Source organism: Maylandia zebra, linkage group LG14, assembly GCF_041146795.1.
Source record: "Maylandia zebra isolate NMK-2024a linkage group LG14, Mzebra_GT3a, whole genome shotgun sequence".
Lineage (NCBI taxonomy): Eukaryota > Metazoa > Chordata > Actinopteri > Cichliformes > Cichlidae > Maylandia > Maylandia zebra.
Genome location: NC_135180.1, coordinates 31655378 through 31677370, shown reverse-complemented (window position 1 = coordinate 31677370; position 21993 = coordinate 31655378). Strand labels below are relative to the sequence as shown.

At 38.4% G+C, this 21993-nt stretch overlaps 1 protein-coding gene and 1 long non-coding RNA gene across 3 annotated transcripts in view; one reads left to right on the top strand and one right to left on the bottom strand.

Annotated features, from left to right (window-relative positions):
* Positions 1-5673, top strand: part of LOC101478053 (protocadherin-16) — a 77992-nt gene extending 72319 nt beyond the window's left edge. Inside the window, exon 21 of the mRNA XM_004560582.3 lies at positions 428-5673. Within this exon, the coding sequence (XP_004560639.2) occupies positions 428-3018 (2591 nt within the window). The 3' untranslated portion in view covers positions 3019-5673. The remainder of the gene's footprint in view (positions 1-427) is intronic.
* LOC143412492 (uncharacterized) overlaps positions 1-5745 on the bottom strand; it is a 42330-nt gene extending 36585 nt beyond the window's left edge. For both annotated transcript variants that reach the window (XR_013093010.1, XR_013093011.1), the window contains exon 1: positions 5632-5745. This is a non-coding gene — a long non-coding RNA (uncharacterized LOC143412492). The remainder of the gene's footprint in view (positions 1-5631) is intronic.
* Positions 5746-21993: the final 16248 nt, after the last annotated feature.

The following is a 21993-nucleotide window of genomic DNA, read 5'->3' as shown; positions in this document are numbered from 1 at the left end:
TAAAGCGCTCCTTGGATGCTCATTTGGGGTTTGGACATATTCGCAACGAGTATTGCAAAATATTTAATCATTTTCTTCATTATAAGTAATTGAAAACCAAATCGAATGTTATTTGCCTCAGATGTTTTGCTTGAGATAGCATCTAAAAATAAGTGCGTCATAAAAGAGGACTTTTTTTCTTTACACTAACTATACTTTCTCCTGTCCTCAAAACATTTCCATTTGCCTGAAATAATGTTCCCTCAAACAGTGTGTACCCAAATCTGCCACAGTGTTTACAAAATGTAATTGTAATTTACTTTTTTAGTTAAGTCATTCATTACTGTGTAAGAGCTAACCAGCACTGATATGTAATATGATGGGTTGTGAAAGAAAGACCTAAAATTACGTTGGCCTTCTTATGATGGTACTCTCTGTTTCTTCGCAGGTACTCTATTTACTAAACAAAAGACTGAGTTTGACTTCGAGAATCCCTCCATTCTGGTGGTGATTGAGGCACGAGACCAGGGTACTCCATCCCTTTCAGCCATTGCCACTGTGCATGTTCAAGTGTCTGACATAAACGACAACGCCCCCATCTTCCATCAGTCAGAGTACAGAGCCACTGTGTCTGAAGACGGCCTTCCTGGATCAACTGTTCTGACATTAGAAGCTGTGGATGGAGACCTGTTACGGGATAACTGTGGTTTTGATTTTGCTATTGCCAGTGGCAACTCGGGTAATGCCTTCCAGATTGAGAGCAGCGTGCGCTTCTTGGAGGGGCGGGGCTTCCAGACAGTTGGGAGTCTAATCCTGGTAGAGAAGCTGGACTTTGAAGCGGTACCAAGTTATAACCTGACGGTTGTGGTGTCAGATCGTGGAATCCCTCAGCGTAGCTCCAGCGTTCCTATCATTATCAGTGTTACAGATGCCAATGACAACCCTCCAGTATTCAGCCGAACAGAGTACAGTGTGATTCTGAGTGAGGGTACGGCAGCAGGGACTGAGATCTTGCATTTATCCGCCACAGATCCAGATTCTGCTCCAAATAGTGAGGTCCAGTACTCTATAAGCTCAGGAGATGAGACAGATCTTTTCCATGTAGACCAGTGGACTGGAGCTTTGAGGCTGCAGAGACCTCTGAACAGCGAGACACAGTTGTCCCATTTGATTGTTGTCCAGGCCACTGATGGCCAAGGACACTTTGCTTTGGCCCCTGTCAGTATAGAAGTGAAGGACATCAATGATAACCGGCCTTTCTTTCCCCTCAATCTAGTAACTGCAAGCATCAGGGAAAACCAACCCCAGAACGCCTTAGTTACCATGCTGCATGCAATTGACCATGACAGAGGGGTTTTTGGACAGCTAAGGTACTACATGTTAGACTCCTTTAAAGAAGGAAAAGAGGGCTTCTTCATCAATCATACTTCAGGTGAAATACGGACCCGCTCTTCTTTTGACTTTGAGAAGATAAACTCATTCCAGTTTGTGGTCATGGCTGTGGATGCAGGCAACTATTCTGCTACTGTAACAGTGAAGGTTTATGTTACGGGGGAGGATGAATATGATCCTGTTTTCACCTCTTCAGAGTTCTTATTTGAAGTGCCTGAGGGAGCAAAGAAGGGTCAGGTCATTGGCAAAGTGCAAGCCAGAGATGAGGACGGGGGTGTGGATGGTGTTGTACTCTACTCCTTAGCAGACCACTCGCCTTATTTTGAAGTCAATAAATCAACTGGAGAGGTTTCTTTAAAAACGGATGGCTACAGTAGACAAATGAGTCGCTCTAAAAGAGAGCTACGTCTAATGACACTGGATGTGAGCGCTCACAGCCCTCTGGAGACGTCTCGCATATCAGTGGCCAAAGTTACCTTAGATGTTACCCATACATCTTTTGGTCTCACCAGAGACGTGAACATGTTGCTCGTCAGTGTCATTGCAGTTTCACTTGGGATCATAGTCATACTGATAACAATTGCTGTGGCACTATTTTTTGTTAAGTTAAGACGTCGGAAGAAGGAGAAAAAGACACACGAACGAACACCAATGTCAGGGACCCTGCTGCACAAGTTTGAGGAAACAAAACTAGCAGCCAATGAAATGATTTACCATCAGGCGCTTCCTGGATATGCAACTGATCAAAGAGGAACTAGTGGGGGTCCGTACACCCGTGGCGGATCCCTAGATCCTTCTCACTCCAGTGGTCGAGGCTCTGCCGAGGCAGAGGCAGCAGAGGATGATGAGATCAGGATGATTAATGAATATCCCAGAGTGTCAAGCATCTCCTCGTCAATGCAGGAGCACATCTCTGCCCGAGGTCCAGACTCCGGAATCCAGCAGGATGCTGATCAGCTATCAGATGTGTCTTGTGAGCCTTCTATTGATTGGTTCAAAGGAAAAAAAGCGGGCAGCGTCAATAGTACTTTGTTAGCAGGCCAGGTGCCAATCTACAGGGACGAAGGGTGCGGGTATGTAGGCGTGGGACGAGGACTCAGCATCTCCCGCCCTAAAGACTACACTTTCCCTGAGGACGGAAAGCCCTCCGCAGATGGCTCCCTCACAGCCATTGTGGCCAGTGATGAGGAGCTGAGGGGCAGCTATAACTGGGACTACCTGCTAAACTGGTGTCCCCAGTTTCAACCTTTAGCTAATGTCTTTACTGAAATAGCACGTTTAAAAGATGAAACTGCGCCTCCTCATCCTCGCAGGTCATTTCATCACAAAGCAAAAGCAGAGTCAAGAATTGACCCTCCACCTCTCATAACCTCTGTGGCCCACCCTGGGGCCAAAACTGTGCATCCAAAGCCTGCCGTAGGTAGGACGTTCCCAAATCTGGCTTCCTTACGAAGATCGCCCATCAGCGCTGAGGGATCCATCTCGTCAATCGCGATGTCTCCAAGTTTCTCCCCGTCTCTCTCACCACTGGCAGCACGTTCGCCTGCAATTACACCCTTCAGTGTCTCACAGGGCCCCTCTGCCTCCGTGATCAGCACAACTGAACATAATTTGGAACACAGTGAAGAGGCAGAGCTGAGGATTTAAATTTTAAAGGGTGAACTGAGCTGAATCACTGCTGTTCTAATCTTGTTCTACTGTATGACCACAGAGGCTGCAACCTGAAATGAGGCAATGCTATTCTCTCTTCTGTTTTCTCAAGAGAAGTACACAATGTTATATCAAAAAGTCCAAATAGCTGAAGATGTGGTGCTTTTTCATGAAAAAAATACATCACTAGCAGGCCAAAAAAGGACTATGCCTTGTGTGTGTGTGTGTGTGCGCGCGTGTGTGTGTGCGTGTGTGTGTGTGTGCCTGCATTTGTGCATTAAATAAACATATGCTTTTGTTGATCAGTGTTAATTTGCACATTTTAATGGAGATTCATAAACGATGTCAATATTTTGTACAAAAGCATTGTCTATATTTTTATATATGTGTGGTTTCTGACTAAATCTGGCATTAACGTGTCAAAGGGGGTGCAAAAACCTCAGAATACATTTTTATATTTGTATATTTGCTGATGTACTGTATACTTGTTTGTACTGTACGTCTGTGGCGTATCTTGTAATTCTTAACTTTGTGGTTTTAAGTGAAGCTCACCATTAATTCTTCATGAAATAGGATTTTTTTAGGAGATAATTGTAAATATTTATAGAAGAAGAAACAACCTCGCTTGAACAAATGAAACATCAGTCAGAATAGAGTATTATGTGACTAGATTTTCTTACAATTCAGTGTTTGATCTTCCATCCAAGGTAACAATGAATGTGAAATGCTGAAAAGTTGTCTTAGTCCTTAACATGCACCCGATCACATTCTGCAAAATAGGACTTGACATCCAATGATCCTGTTTTTCAGGCACATGGCTTTAATTTCTCACAACAAGCCTTACTGCTTATCTTTTCTTTGCATTGTGACACGAAAAACGAATAAGGGAACACTGAGCAGCTACTTGGTAAATGTAAAATAGTTTGCCTTATCTGCAGCCTGATCTTTCCAGAGAATGTAAGCTGTTTGTTTATCTACATAACTAACGTTCCTCAGATAAATGTTAAAAACAAACACTCGAAATGTAAAAATTAGTGCTATCCTAACACTGAAATTTGCAGCAGTTTTATTTTTTGTCATTTTTAGTTCTGTCCAGATTTTTTCTTTTCCCTTTGGTGTAAATGTATTGACAAACTCACTTTGTGTTACTTGGACCATTTTTTCCCAACTCCTTTCAGCAGCAGTATACACAACATGTATGTGAATTAAAACTGGTGCCAGTAAGTGTTACAGTTGGTATAATAGGAGTTCAAAAAAAGTGTATATATATATATATATATGTATATATATGTATATATGTATGTATATGTATATATTAGGGGTGCAACGATACACAAAATTCACGGTTCGGTTCGGTTCGATACTTTGGTGTCACGGTTCGATATTTTTTCGATACAAAAAAAAAATGTTCATGCCTTTTTAATTTGTCATTTATTAAAATTATAAATATATATTTTAACACAAAAGTAGTTTTTAAATTTAACCCTAACCCTTGTGCGTGTTGTTTTTTAGCTCGTCATATTGCAGCCACAGAAATTCTTTTGTCCATGAAACCATAAAGCTGCACTTTCTTTTTGCCTTATAGTCTGATTTGTCATAACTTCTCCGTTTTGTGGTAAGCTTTTCTTTGGCTGTCACTTCTTCACCCTGACCTGTCTTATTTGGCTCAGCAGAACTAAAATATATATCTGTCTGTGAAGGTTCTCAATCATCCAGGTCATCGTAGTGAAATATATATCCTGCCGCACTCACATAAGCTCAGCGATTCTCTGCGCGATCAACCTCTCACATGTTTAAGCTGCGGGAGATTTCATTTGTCATGTTTGCATAGTAAGCTAACAATTAATAAGACAATGTCAGAGGAATTGGTGCACAAATTATCATCACTCACAGATCAGTGCTGTCGCTCTCTATACACAGTTCGCGCGATTGCAAAGTGAAAGCAAAAAAACAAGCGCAAATTCAAACACGATTTCAATATGTCACATATTGACAGTGGCTCACCCAATGACATAATTACCCAGCTACATTTCTGAAAGAATGCAAAAGCATTGACATATATTTTTCCTTCCTACAATAGCCCGACAGGCAGGGCAGAGATAGCCCCGGGACGTCGGGCTAGCGATATTGCGAGCCCTGTATCTGATTGAGGAATCACTCATCTTTGGAAAAGAGAGTTTATTACAGAGAAATGTCTCTTTCCAAAATAAAAGCTATACTATCCGCTTCTTCTGGGCTATATTCTCAGCAGCATATTAAACATATCAGGTCTCCATAAGGAGAATCCTGTGCTAACAGCTGTCTAAATGACTCGGCTAAAGTTTGTAGCATGCATGCTTGTTGTTTTTGTCTTTGCACTAGGATGATGTCGGCGTAAATGTGCAGTCATATTCGTTGTGTTCCCACTAGTGCTTTCAGGTTAATCTCGTTGAAATAACCTTAACGCCACAACACGGCAAATCTCCGTTAACGAGCTACCCTATACAGAGGGGCTAGACGGCCAACACGTTAACGAGCTAACTGCGCTAACACACTAGCTCCCACCCATGTAATTGAGCATTGCATGGCACATCCAACATACTGTTTTACTTTAGTCCATGACTCGCTTACTTTCAGGGTCATACGTCACATGAAAACCAAAATAATTCCAAACGCCAGATCTGAATGAGGGTGGGGAGGTCCACTTCTGTCTCGCTAGCTTGCCCTGCGCTCTTCCTTCTGACCATGCTGTCTGTGTTGAGTGCTCAGTGAATCTGCGTTCGACTACTCCGCCTAGGCTGCACTCTCGAGCCTAGGCGGAGTAGTCAAATGCAGATTCACTGAGCGCTCAACACAGACAGCATCGTCAGAAGGAAAGTTGATAAAATAAATTACAAATTTTGTATTGTTCTTTTTTTTTTCTCCCCTTTGGTTTTCTTTCTTTCTCTCCCCCTCTTTCTTTCATTCTTTCCCCCTGTCCTATCCCACAGTCATGTCTGTCCCGTTTGCAACTGAAAATAAAATAAATTCATAATTATAATAAAGGTCAATCAAATGGACCAATATGATGATCCACTTAAAATAAATCCTCTTGGCATCTTTCTTGGCCTCAAGACAACAATTCTGATGGCTATAGATCCAAACGGGACACAAAAAAAAAAAAAAAAAAAAAAATTGAAAAAAATTGTATTGTTCGATACATATGCGTACCGAACCGAAAGCACTGTATCGAACGGTTCAATATCGATACGAATATCGTTGCACCCCTAGTATATATATGTATGTGTATATATATGTATATATATATATGTATATATATGTATATATATATATATATATATATATATATATATATATATATATATATATATATATATATATATATATATATGTGTATATATATGTATATATGTATATGTATATATGTATATATGTATATATATATATGTGTATATATATATATATATGTGTGTATATATATATATATATATGTGTATATATATATGTGTATATATATATATATACATGTGTATATATAGACACACATTTCTGAATGTTTAAACACCACCACAGAATGTCTCAATGCTTTTACACAGCTGCCTATGATATGAAGTGTCCATGAATATAATTGTGCTTTGAGCAAGAAGATAAAATGTATCTGTTTACATTAGTAACCAGATAATGACCTTGCCTAATCTCCATTTTTAGACTGTAAGATTATCTAACATTGTAACGTATCTTTATTTATCTATTAGGCAGATATCAAAAACTGCGAGGATTAGTCAATTTTATTTAGTTGAAAACTATTGGCCAAATATAGATGAACACTACCTGTTAAATAAAAATTACAGTACCTTGTTGTTTGTATTGTTTTGTATTCATCAGTGTTAAGTGCTCCTCGACTTTGTGTTCGTCCAAACTGTGCATACCGTGGTATCACTGAGAAGAAATTCCTCTTGATGTTCATACATATCATTCTAGGCTTGTCCAGAGAAATGTTTCCAGTAAAAAGTGCCTGAATAAAGTACTTGTGATCACATTGTTGCCTCAGTCACATGTTTTTTTCAGGTTAGAAAAAGATACTAAATCATGTAATCATTAAAGTCTGCAGTCTGTATACACATGTATTTTGAACTGGATTTGGGACACAGTGCAAAAAACTCCCAATAATGATTTATATGAAGGAGGCCGTCTTACCCTGAGGGTTTTCACTGATGTATGCTGATGTTTTGTGGACATATCCGAAATCACCAGCACTACCCTGTAACCTCAGTCTCATACCTTATCAAAACTGTGAAACAGGCCCCTGTCCCAGAGGCGGTACATTAAAGGGGAAAAGAATTGACATGAAAGAAAAAAAAAGATTTTAACAATATTTGATTTAATGATGGCCATTATGTGTAATTTTAAACTTGATAGGCATATTTGATGTAACTCAATTGCAATACCATAACAGCTTATTTGAAATATTGGCTTTACAGACACTTTCATTTCCACTGACAGCCTTCATGAAAAAATTGTGCTCTGTTTTGTCAAGATATCTCCTACATGTTTGGGTCTCAAAAGTCATTCATCATGTTGATGTGGATGTGATGAATGTACCAAACTCAGGTCAAATCTCGAAGATTTAATCTTAGGTGTATGACATACTCACAGCTATTTTTTTTTCCATTTCTGTCTTTGTTGACCTTGTTTTACCTTAGAAATTTCATACTGTTGTTCTATTTGAGTTAACTGCTCTACTTTTCGATTCCCAAGAATATATAATACACATAAAAACAGCAGGGTGAGGTAAAACAAATGTGAAAAAATATATTACATGTCTGTAATCATGGTTTAGTATTACTTGAATGTTTTCATATCGCAAATAAAACCTCTTCATACAGCTCTAACATTAATATTCAGTCAGAAAAACTAAAATCATCAAAACAGATTGGTCGTCTAAACTTTTCTTACTTCAAACTTTAAATTCAGAACGACTGCATGTCAGCAATGTTAATGTTATTTTTTTAATATATACACCTGTCATGGGAACTCATTGCATAACTGTTACACTGCCTGAGGCTGGACAACACTCCTGCTGTCTGATGAAACAGAGCTGAAACTGGACTAATGCTGTTTGCCCGCACCAAGGCCTGCCTCTTGACTGGTTATTGAGCTGAAACCCAAACCTGAGAAATTACAAATACATCCACAGAGGTGAATTCGTGTGTGTACGAGCAGCACACTGGTGACACGCCCAGCACGAGTGTCATAGTGGACTCGGATTATGAGATGAAGTCTGTGCCCCAAACCGAGCACCTTGGATCAGCGGCCAGTGTATACAAAACAGAACTCAGATGATATGAGTGAGAGGGCAAAAGGCGAGTCATTACTCAAAGCTTAAATTAAAGGCTCTGCATAAACCAAATGAAATCTATCATTTTCCCGTCAACACAAAGTGAATATACAGGAGACTGCTCTGTTAACATGCAATCTTCAGTGCCAGCCTGCCTTTTTTCCTTCACTGACTTCATCTCTTACAGGGATGTCAGTGCTGTCATGCTTGTATGATACTGAATATGGTAGCTCTTTTAGTGTCCTTTTATTTATCTAAGTTTTATAAAACGTAGAGTGTCAACCCAGACGATATTCCCATATTTTTGTCTGTTATGATTATTCATGCCAACATTGACCCAACTGTATGTATTTCCCCTGCCTGGGATCAGGCAAGCTTTAGTCAAGTACATAGACAAATTAGCAACATCTGGGATCACTGTCTATTAAAACAGAACAAAAAAACCCCACAAAACACAAAGAAAAACTATGATGACTAACGCATGCCATAATCCTGTTTTCTTTATTTACACTATACTGGGCTTTGGTGCAGCTCCTCAGGTCATCCAGTCTGAAGCAAGTTGTTTTAACTCCTCTCTCCTGAAGAGAACTTTTGTCTGATGGCTACCGCTCACTAACAAAAGGTGGGGTGTCTGTTCACAGCCACATCTGCGGAGCTAATACGACTATATCAATGGTATCAGCTCCCTTTTGGGTCATACAGATCCAGGAGTAACAAAAACGTATATGAAATGGTTGAGAGCTCACGGGGACTACTTGGACATACGCTAGCCTCACTGTTTGAAACTTTGGCCATGTTGAGCACCCACGTTTGCAACAGTAGACATGTGATAATCAGGAAATGACAAAAAACATAATAGATCTCCTCAGGTGCATGATAAAGTAAACCACAACCTAATACCAGTGCAAAAACGTACATCTGTCTGCAGGATGACCCGGATGTGCATCTGTTGAGCTCCTGAGAAATATTTGCTGTGTGATACTTGTGATCTGACAATTATTAGTACATTTTTTCAAAAATCTTTTGCCCATTTAACATCATCCTTTCCACTCAAATTTGCCAACTCTGTGCAATGAAGGTTGTTATGACTGATTGTCAACAAGGGACAAAAACATCAGAGTAACAACCAGGTTCACAATTACCATAAATTCTCTCTAAAATCTGATTTATATTTTCCTTCAGTGTTTGCGGTAAGCTGCTTGTGTTCATAATGTCGATGCTCAACAGTGCTTCTTCACAGAGAAAACAGCCAACCTTTGAAAGTTGCTGGAGTGCCAGCGTGTTATTATTCATATTGGTCACTTCTTCACTTTGATCAAAGACCATGCCTAATGACTAATTTCATGCGCTGTGGATTTTTTTCCTTTTGTTACACTGAATAGATAGGATATTTCCTCCTCTTGCAACATAATAAAAGAAGAAAATATTACTGCTTTATTAGAATTGTAATTACAGTTATAAATATGTAAACGATTTTGAGCTTCTTGTTTCAGTTGTACTGTGTAAGTAACACTGTAATAAAACAAAAGCGCACAAGTCGCATATGGACGTGATTATCTTTTCTGATGGTGTCCCATGGGTAAACATCTGATAGTCTCGTTTATTTTTATCTTTCTCATTCAAGTTTCAAAGTCTATGTCTCTGGGAAAAAAAACAGCTTATGCCTGTCTGGAAAGGTTTTTTCTTCTTTTAGATGGAAGAACTTATTGCATACTATTTATTATGTAAAACCTCAGAAAACGTTCAGAATATTTGATTGGCAGTGGCTTTTTAGTTGCAGTTATGTCTACCTCCTCTGGTGTAAATCATCAGCTGGTGCTGGTTACTTTACTGTTAGTAAATACTTAGTACATGAAATGTGACACTATTTGCGTCAATCCTTTTCTACTCAAAGAACCTGAATTTTTCCTGACATCTGTGAGCTCAACATGATTATATTTCATGATTAACTGAAAAGCGTGCCATTTCATTGTCACGCTGGATTTCACTGGGTTTCTTTCCACCACTTTAAAATGGATGATGTGGCTCTAAAGAAATACTGGAAAAAAAACTTTCTTACTTACAAAGACTTATTCACTTTCAGTATGTTTTCTTTCAGAACAGATATTAGCAGGCGAGTAAGACAAATGCAAAATGTCACTTTTTTAAATAATCTAAAAAATACCCACCTGTAATCATTTAGGTCTTGCAAAACAGTTCATTTTGTATCATTGTCCTCTGCAAAGTGGCAAACATCAAGAAATAATTAAAACAATGATGAAATTCTGGAAATTCTGACATTAAAACTCATGTATGTAGATGGGAAAGTTACTTTCTGCTTTGATGTGAAAAAAAAAAAAGGATTACACAAAACATTCATATTTTCTTGATACGTTTAAAGTGAGAGCAAAGTAAAAGTGGATCTCAATACAGACTTGACCTTACATAGAGATGGGTATTAAGTGTTGAGGAATGCTAGAAAAAATCCCTCTGTGAAGCTGCTCAATGAAAAAGGCAGTGAAGCACAGAATGGGGACCACAGTATGACAGATTTTGGGGGGACCAGAGCTCTTTTAGCTTGCCTACCTTTTTCTATTGCCAAATTTAACCCTTACTCAGATGTTCCAAAGAACCTCCATGCTCTTTAGCAGCAAAGGGCTAATGTTGCCTTGAAAGCATAATTACTATAACGACTGGAGGACATAATGGTTTTAGCATGGCTCCTGCAGAAGAGCTTTTGCTGTGGGCCCTTCTCGCTGTCTCATGTTCAAAAGCATTTTCTATAATGAAGCTCAAAAAACAGGCAGCCTTTCAAATATAACGCGAACTAGCCAGTGATCTCATCTTGATGACATAGTATATGATGTGGCAGATAAAAAGATGAATACCATCTGCAGAGAACAGGCAGTTGTGAAGTGAATCGCAGTAAAGGATATGGGCTTATAAGGAATGGGGACCTTTGCATTTGAGTGTGAAGTGCTTTGTGTGTAGGCCCTTTGGTAAGGATCAAACTCGTCCATGAAGGAGCCGAGGCTTCCTTCCAGTTAAAATGAGGCCAGAGCAGAGAGACGTCTCTCTGCTCATGCTTGGATTACCCATAAACCCCTCATACCTGGATCTTGCACGGAAGTCTCTGCTCCTTGTTCGCTCAGCAAAAGTCCAGGCTCCAGGGATGCTCCATCCTCAGCTTACCATGATCTGTTCTCCAAACACACCAAAAAGACTTTTTTCTCCCCCTCCCATATGATCCTCTTGTCTATTTCAAATTCTGTTTTTCCCCCTGCTCACTCTTCAAGGTCTTGCCAGGCTACTTGCGTGACTAGAGGGAGTGGAAAAAAAGGTTTCAAAACCCATTGGCACGCGAGCCCCAAATCTATTTTTGGAGAGCGTTCTTTTTTTCTTTGAAAACAAAAAAGCCACAGGGAGAAATAGGCAATACTGGGGTGAAAGGGGTCTGTTTCTTATTTGGCCAGGCCTGCCTTCTGTCCTGCCCCGCCAGCGTCATAACCACAGCACTATGGGGAAAGAGGGTGGCTCAGACGAGGGAGGAGAAGTGTTTTTCCTGCAAAACCGCGGCCAAAACTATGGACCCTCTTCTTAGCCCTTGTCACTTAGCAACCAGCCCAACCTGCTTCCCATTACTAGTCCATCTGCTTGTGTTTCAGACTTTACTTTGTTTTGATTTGTTTCAACCCTCTCTAACTTTTGTCTTAAACTCGCCGTGATTAAATTACTCCATTTAAATTCGTCTTTCATTGTTAATTCATTTTCATCAGGCGCTGTTCAGGAGGCCTGCTGCAGAAGCATTTACTCCAATGCATCCCATAGCTTAATTCTATTCTGTCTCTGTGATTTGTTGCACTTATTGCGTACGGCGGTTTGTGGAGGAAGCAGAATAGGAATTGAATAAATTATGCATGAGGCGATTATTGTTTGACAAATGTGCAAATATTCTTCGCTGTTTTTGGCTTGTTTGTAGTGCATTATATGTAAAATACATGGTTACAGCAGCTCTGGCTTTTATGCCTTTAACTGGATTCAGTGCTTTGAAGTAACACTGAAATTTCCCATCTATTCCTTTGAAGCATTTGTTACAACCCCAAAACAATGATGGCACTGGATGACAACAAAATTAAGAGCTTTGCAGAACAAGCCCGGGGAGAAAACAAACAAACAACCCAGTCCCCTAATTTATTTGACAGTGTCACAATTAACGTTATTCTGGCATCAATTTACAGCTGGCGCACATTTCCCGATTATTCATTGAAATCTTGTTTATGTCAATTTAAGATTTCTTTGTTTTGCTAAAAAGAGGCTTGAAAATGACACGGTATCGTGCCTGATTAATGCTGTAATTACTGCTGAAAAAATATGATGACATAACAGTTTTCACGACTTTCATGTAGGGATATCGGGGCTTAGTTTATTATGGCAACAGCTGTAATTATGCCATTTTGAGCAAAGGATGCTGCAGTCTCTCAGGGCGAGGGGCCAAAATATGATGGCACCAATGAAAATAGAGAGTACTGCGGTTGTAGAGTAATGACTCATAGCAGCGTGCTGCCATACTGATGACAAAGTATTTCCAATTACTGATTCTGTAGATGCTGTAATTTCTTAGGATAACAACCTTGAAACGATTCACTCAAACAAATGTATCTTTTCCGAGTTCTTTGTATTTTTACATTCTCGACAGTAGCATAGAATTACCTTAGTGTGTAAGAGGTTTACAATGCCTAAGCTCAGTACATGAAGTCCTATATCCCTTAAAAAATCTATCTGAATGTTAATGTCAAAAGTGATAGAGTGAGCGTAATTTCTGCTATTCCACATTAGCTTACATTTAGTCAAAAGTTCAAATTTATGTATGTTCCAACAGTTAGAATTTTATTAATGTTTGAATTGATTTAACTGACTCCTGACCTTTGAAGTGCACTTTGTGTTTTCTTGTAAACCGGTAAATGAAATATTCATTTCAGTGTTGGGGTCATTATTCAAAAGAAGCAATGTATTAAGCATAACACTTAACTACTCCCGGGAACGCTACTTAACTACTCCCAGGAAAAAGTAATTTGTTTTACTACTCATTGTATTATTTTCATGTTTCTCCATAAAATTAACGGAAAAGGATTTTCTCATAATTACCAGTTAACTATAGAATCTTGTAGACTACAATCCCACACATCAAGACAAATCCTTATGTAAATACGGACACCCATATGAGTTTTCTCTTAGTATTTAGGAAGGAAAACAAAGCTGACGGCACAGAGCAAAGATGAAAACCAGCACAAAGTGACTTTAAAGCAATCGCCACAGCAATTCTACCTTAGAGACATGAACAGGTAGAAAGTGTTTGCAGTCATGCAAGGCTGCAGCCTGCCTGCTCATCATGCTTTTTTTACCTTTTGAAGATCAGGATCTGGCTGCTGGGCTGAGGTTGGCATTTACTCACCTTTAACATCACTCTGGGTTCTTGGCTAGCTTAATGTTAACATGTGTTAGGGTGTTTGCAAAGGTCCAAAGATGTGTTACTGTAGCAGCAGTTCTCATCGCTACTAAAGATAGAATTTAAACTTGGTTCTTTGTTAAGCTGTTTGTCATGGGTAGACACAACACTGGTCCATTCCTTTCCAGGTGTATTTTTAATGCTGGAATGATTCATAGGTCAGTGTTAAATGGCTTAAGAAACCAAAAAGCATTCCTCTGAAAATGGCCGAAAATCAATGAAATGTCCATTGAGAAACTTCGAAAGATCTTCAGAAAGCCTGCAGCACTGTTGCTCAAGACCACTTTAAAATGTTCCAATCTGTCTGGCTCCTGAGAAGGGAAATATGAAGACACGAGGGGCAGCTCAAGAGTTTTGCACAGCACTGTGAATCATTTAATGTAGTCTAAAATATTTTATAACAAATTGTTTTGTTGTCCTTGTTTTTGCTTGGGAACTTGGCGCACAGACCTAAACTTGTCAGTTAGAGTTGGAAATGTTTTCTTTAGTTTCACATCTGTATACGAGTCTGGCTCAGTACTGGACAAACCTTTGGATAGCCAGATTTACTAAATGCAAACAGATCCCAGCTCCATTCTTGTTAGTGAATCAAATACACACTTGTAGTGCTCCTCACTTGCAGGCAGTTTCAGAGAAGAATGTTTAATATGAAGTTTCCCCGTACAATGGTCCGACAATCTGTATCTCCTGCAAAGTATACAGGTGGTCAGGGAGATTATATATATATGCATCCAAGGGGAAAGTAGTTTTGTAGAGGCACATAAACATGTTTTTTAGACAGATTTGGTCAGATAAACCAACACTGACGTCCAACGGTTGTAACTGAAGAACTCAGCACTCAACACCTGTTTTAACAGACATCTTTACCTTCCAACAGATCCATCTTGGGGACATAAATCAGTGACTATGAAAATATGTGCGGACAGGTATAAATAAAAAGACCAGAATAAGGCCGAGTTATTTTCCTCTGTCTTCTTATTAAACCTTAAATTAAACCATATATAAAATAGTGCATGCTTTACTTTGGAAAATATTTGATACATCCAGTTTAACAAAGTTCTGACAACAAAAACATATGTCAGCTGAAAACTTGGTAATCATGCATGAAGCTTACTAATTATAAAGAATATGGGGATCCTGTTATGATCCTGGACATGTAGGATACATGCATATCAGATTACACCAAATATGTACACTATATTAATTTGTGGCTCTAAATCTGAAAACACAAAACTCAAATAGTTTGAGTGGAAATCTGTTTTTAAAATCTGTTCCAAATGTAGCTTTCATCATGCTTTTATCAACAGACTCTCCAGACTTGCTTGGTTTCCAGCTGTAGAGATGTTAAATGTTTGACTCTGCTTTTTCACAGAGCTGTCTGAAAAGAACTTTTTGAAATCTTGAAAACCCCCCAAGATTTTCATCTCTCTTTAAAACTTTTAGTATAGTGTTTTCCCACAAGATTACTCTTTTTTTAGACTGATTAACCCATTTGTTAGTGATCCCGCTACTGACCTTCCACAGACACAGAAAACAAGAGGACATTTTAACGTAAACTGCCTTTCTGACAATAAGCTTACTAACTTTTTAAAGTTGCAAACACTTTTCCAGTAAAGCACCTGAATAAGAACATGGAGAAATATTTAATCCCTGCTACTAATTAACCTTCTGACATCAAAATGTACGAGGGCCAGGAAGGCCTTCCAGGCAATTTGGATTTAAAAGTAAGTAAGTAGCAGACTGATAAACAGATTTCCGCATCTTTATTAAGACCAACTGCTTTTTGGGTTGGCTTTTGATAACTATGTTTGTCTATGCTGATGGCATGTAACACAATAATATAATGCAATATTTGTGTTTTCTTTAGTCCCACAAAACATGAGCTTAGCCTTCATAGAGATTTGAACAGTGCAGTGACTTAATTAACCTTATCAGACAGTGTACACGTTATTTTCTTTGTATATGACAATTTGCAGTGGCAATAAGGTGGGGAATAATATTGAAGCTGCAGCTGAAGGGGGAATAATGACTTATGATGTATTTATAAATTGCGTTTATATCGAATGCTCATATGTTCTATTGAATGCTTTGAGGATTTATTATGATACACATAATCAGCCAATAACATATGGCAGTGCTTAGCTGGCAAGTGTTTTTTTTCACCCAAGGCTCAGCTCAGCTCAATGAAGAGAAGTAAGATCGCCAAATCTGAATGAATATGTTACCACTAATTTTCTTGTTGCTGTGCACGCTCCCAGGGGAGTTGGTGATTAGAGTGGTTTCCTTAGCTAAAGCGCTTAAATTTCCCATTTTGTCATAATCATTTGTATTCAGTGCACACCAACGGACACCACATTTTAACTTTCACATATTGGCATAGTTATTCGAGGTAGTAGTTTGATAGCAGTTTGGCAATGTTTCTTCATTCTCTCGGACCCGGGAACTTTGTTGATTTTTACTCTAATCAAGAACTATTGTCGTTATCAACCATTTCCAATTCAATACACGGCTGATAACTGCTGAAGACTACTGTTCTCCCTCAACCAATCTGATTCCATTCAGATTGTTTGTGCGGTTTCTTTACAACACTACAAATAAAGAATGCACAGGGACACCTTGGAATTACTCTCTTAAATCCCCTCTGAGAAAATGTAAAACAACTTGCTTTATTTAGCTATCTAATTATTTGTTTCGAAGGCCACATAGTGCTTGCTAAGACTTACATCTAAGAGCAATGCATTTACTGATGTACCTTTTGACGAATTGGTTCCGATGTGTATGCAATGATTTTTTCACCTTTTGTTTGTGACTAACTGCTTCTAGTTAATTTATTTGCTTCTGTTTTAATTAGCAAACTTTAATGTCATCAGAAGATCAAGAACTTTCCTAGTTTGGAAAAACGAATCCAAAAGATGGTTATGATGACAATTAAAGCCACATAACAACATATTGTGAATAATTTGTTTTAAATTTGCTGCTTGTTTAAATAGAAGCTACCATGGGAAATTTTGCATCATTCTTGATGTTGTGCTTTTTTATAAAAAATTAAAGAGCTGTGTGTTGTCCCAGTGTTTCGCTTGGTATTATTCAGCGATATAACAATCAAGTTTGAACACCACCAATCCTTTTAAAAAAGCTATTGAATTAGTAAATGCTGTGACATATGACACAGTACAACAAAAGGAAAAATAATACTGAATAATAATTAGAATGATTTCGAGTGAAGTCATCTAATTATCAGTGCACTGGCACAATTATCTGGCACAAAATAAAAAACGAGCCTCAGCAAACTCACTTTGAGGTTAGGTCAGGAGCATTGATCTCTTTTTTGCTAGTTGTTTACATGTGGGTGTCTCGCACAGGCGTGAAAGAGCCTTTCCAATTTTCCACTTCCCATTATACAATTATGTACCATGTGCTTTGTGTACTTAATTTACTTGTGAGCAGCTTGGAGATTTAAAGGTGTACAGTGTTTAACTGTAGTGCAGTTAATGGGGGAAGATTGAAATATAACCTTGTGCTTTGATGCAAAAAAAGCAGCTGAAAAGAACCAAATTCACATAACTCTCATAAACCTAATTAGACAGAATAAGCAAAAACACCTGTGTTAGTGTGCAGTGTCGTAAATGTAGCTACACAGAACAAATGGTGCACATGTATAACAGCAGAAGTGGGGAAAAAAAGTACAACACACTTATTGGAAGCCTCCCAATAAGTGCATTATTTCTGACTTGACAATCAAGAACAAATATGCTATGAAGACTAAAACAAATACAACCTGAAGAAAACCTGAAAATAAAACATAGCCTATGAGTTTTTAATTATCCTAATTGTGTAAATGTGGTAATAAAATGATGTATGAACACCGGAAGGTTCTCTGTTTTGGACCTGGGATATGTCGAGCTGCATTTTGTACGTCATGTTTTCATAAGGAAAAGAACTACTAAGAAATCTCTTTAAAGATGGAAGAATCAGCTGAAACACAGTGCCAGAATGGTGGTGTATGCTGGGATAATACAGTTTTTAATAACTTCAAATGTAAGTGATGTATTGCATAGCGGTGTACTCACTTTTGATGTATACTGCAATGTGTATGAGATGTTATTTTCACACTGCTTTAGCTCTGGCTGAGGTAATTACTCTTTTATTATGCTAAATGGCCTTCTTGATGAGTGTTCCTCTCTCCTTTTCAGTTGTAGCAGCCATATATGTTTACAATATGGCAATTTTTTTGACTACTCACATAAATACACATTTGTATCTGGATTCTTGGGTTACCATTCTTCATCTCTACCCTGGGAAATGGACTTTTGTTGTAAAGGCAACGTGGTGAAAGCAGTGGGAGCCTTGTAGTTTGAACTTCACGTCTCCTGCCTGGTTTCTGGAATAAGCCCAGCTACTGAGAGCGCTATGAACAAGAGTGGCCTACTTTAAGTGGAAAGTATTTTACCCTCCAGTAACATCTGCTTTCACTTTGATTCCACATCTAAATAGATACTGTCTGTGTTTGAATGATTATGTATTTTACACTGCAATTCACTTCAAAAATATTGACGTTAAGGAGATTTTCTCTCATCATTATAATTTGTTCACTATACACAGTCTGCTTGGATGTTGGAGTACCACACTCAGCATCTCATAAAAGTTATGGCTCATAATTTCAAAACTTTTTACTACTCATAGGAAACCGAAACTTTAAGTTCAGACAAGAATGTAACTGATATCCTGAGAAATTGACTGCTTGTTCCTTTGAGTCCCCTACATTAAAAAAAAAAATCTATTTTAGTGTTACCAAAAGAAAAATAAATAACCCACGCCATAAATACACTTTTATCTCATACAGAATTTATGTGTGTCTATGATGGTGCAGTATGGTTGCTGCATAGTACCACAAAGCTCATGCAGACATTCAAGAGCTAATGCACATTAATAAACAATAATTATTAACCAATAGTTTCAGTGTTAAATTTCTTTCTGTCTCCGTGGTGGGAGGTCATATGTGTTATCAGTTATCAGGTATCACTACCTGGCTTGGTTAACAAGTTGCTAGCCTAAACACACACACCTGCCAATTAGTGCTGAGTAACAGACTAATAAAATCCCAGAATTCCACTCACCGAAACTGAAGCACAAACTTCATTGAACAAGCTGTCAACTCAGCAAGCCATAATATGTACCAGAGAATTCTAATAAAAATCTTTCACAAGTTGCCAGCAACACAAATTCAATGAAGAGTTTTAGATCAATGATACCACTTGGTGCTGGTGAGGCCGAGCACATTGTCGCTCCAGTGGCCAGGCCCCATAACTTTATTATAAAAAAATCATATTAGATAAACCGAGTAAATATGACTTCATTTATTGGGGAACAAAAGCTGTCCAAAGCTACCCGGTCCTGTGTGAAAAAGCAATCCCCCTATTTGCCTGACATTGATGTTGTTACTGTAAACCATAATCTGATTCAGTTAACAGAAAATTATCAATTACCTGGCATAAAGTATTTGATTATCTGAACATTTCTTTTTCTTTTCACACATTCTAATCATTTATACGTTTTTGGGTTTTTTTGTTAATAGCACAAACGTTTAAAGGTCAAAACTCACAGCCATTTAGTTGATTTTGAAAGAAGAAGGGGTATCTTTTCTCTCTGTCATGTTAGAAGCAATGTCAGAAAAAATGCTTTTGAAATAATTTTATCCATCCGCTTCGTCTTCTCCTTTTCAGGGTCGCTGGAGCTTATTCCAGCTGAAAAAAGGACCATGTTGGATTTACTTAATTCAGTAATGGACATTGGTTGCACACAACTATTTTGCTTTGGCAGAAACTTAAACAACTTAGTTAAATCAACACAACTTATTCATATTCAATAAACCTGTGCATTTTGTGTTGATGAAATGTGACTGAAACATGTTTAGATGAAGTAAGTTGAACTCTTGGATTATTTTAATCGTTCACGATTTTGTCATTTTATTCCAAAACTATTCAATAACTTTTACCCTGATACTACTTGGTCACTTAAATACTACATGTTATCTTCATATTACATACTGTTCAACAAAGTCTAGAGTCTGGTTAACATAAAAAGTAAATGGATTTACAACAACTACTATCCTTCTATCTTTATCCGAGTTGCGGGGGGGCATAACCCTGAAGTTATAGATTTAAGAGGCAGGGTACACCCTGGACAGCTCATCACATAGAGACAAACAACCATTTGCATTCACATTCATGGGAATCACCAATTAACCTAACCTAACTAATAACTGCATGATTTTTAACTGTGGGAGGAAACCACAATACCCAGAGAGAACCCAGTGCAAATTAGCCAGGCTGCAGATTCGAACCCAGGACCTTCTCTGGACAGGTCGCCAGTCTGTCGCAGGGCTAACACACAGAGACAGACAACCATTCGTGCTCACATTCACACCTATGGGTAATTTGGATTAACAAACTGCATGTCTTTGGATGGTGGGAGGAAGCCAGAGTGCCCGGAGGGAACCCACGCAAACACAGGTACAACATGCAAACTCCACACAGAAAGACCCCGGCCTGATGGTGGAATTGAACTCAGGACCTTCTTGCTGCTGCCCTGAAATTATTTTATATTTTCCAAAAATCTTTAAGTAGCCCTTTGTCAGTCTGAAAGAAAACCCATGCCAAAATGTGAAACTGTGCAATAACAGAGTCGTATACATACTTTGATCCTGTATTAATTTGCAAAATAAGAGTTGAACTTTCTAAAGTTGCTAAACGCCACAGTTGTGATGCTCTGCTTTGCAAATTTGTTCTGAAACTTCAAAGAGCATTGTTTAGTATTCAGAGAGTAGGTGGTGAGATGTGATTCAGCCCTTATAGCTCAGGAAAGTAAAATAGGATCAGTCTTCTCTTACAAATAATGCGCTTGGTTCCAAAGGTTAGCACCTTATCTTTGTCATCTAATGCATCTTTACAGAGTTTTAAATGCCTGAATAAACAAAGCTCCTCAATGCATCCAATGTGATTCAAAACACATGCTAGAAACACTTTGTTTAAACCACAACTGTCTAATTTACACTGTCAGTCAGATTTAATTATTATTTGGAAAAAACAAAACAACCAAACAGAAAAACAAAAAAAAACCTTTTCCACAAATGTACTCCTGCTGCATGGTGAATTCCTCATTTGTGACATGGTTTTTGCCCTTTCAAATAGTGTTGTGTGGGTAAAAAATATAAAATACACATAATCGGGTGGTTAGCATGCTCGGATACAGCTCAACATGAAAGAATGGAAAGACATACGTGGAGCTTTCACATGTTTGTTTTTGCTCCTGTGGGTTTTAGGAATCAGTGGGGGGCCCACAATCAACTCAGTATTTTTTTATTATCTCTTATAGTGCCCAGTTGTGATTTCTACTTATCTCCTTTTGAAATGTCTTCTCTTCAGAAGATACACAAAATATTTCAGGCACAAGTCTCACCACATTTACATATCACTTTGAAGTCTGCGCGACACTCAAAATGTACTCCGCCTCATGAAAAGTGTATAAACCTTGCATAAGGTGCTGAGTTGAGCCATTAACCACTGTGGCCACATCTGTGAAGCAGCTTATACCTTAATGAGTGACAGAGTTACAGTAATATTTAGTGTGTAGCTTTGGAAATTATACCAGTTTCAGGGGACTCTGGGGTTTAAACTCAAGGTGACAGAGGGTAAAACTGTTGTTAACTCACAAATGTCACTTGGCTGCATGTCTGTTTTACCGTATCTCGCCTGCTGCTGTGATTTAATACGCAAGACACATGCAGGTGTTGTTCCACTTACTGCATGCCAGAGGAATCATGTCCCGAGCGATAAGCAAAAGGAGAAAAAAACATGCTAGATACACAGCGGGCTTCTTTATGTGATGTTTACAGAAGATATTTTATGCAATATGCATAAGGAAAATTTCATTGATTAGTTTCTTTATGTCTATTAGCAAAAAAAAAAAAAAAAGGCTAGTGTGACCATGGGAATCAGCCTTAGCAGGACTAAAGGCAGTTTATTAGGTACACCTGTTTAACTGCTCATAAAAGCAATCATCTATTCTGTCAATCTCATGGTAGCAGCTCAGCACAATTAGGAAATGGTCAAGACGGCCTGATGAAGTTCGCACTGAGCATCAGAATGGGGAAGAAAGGTGATTTAAATGA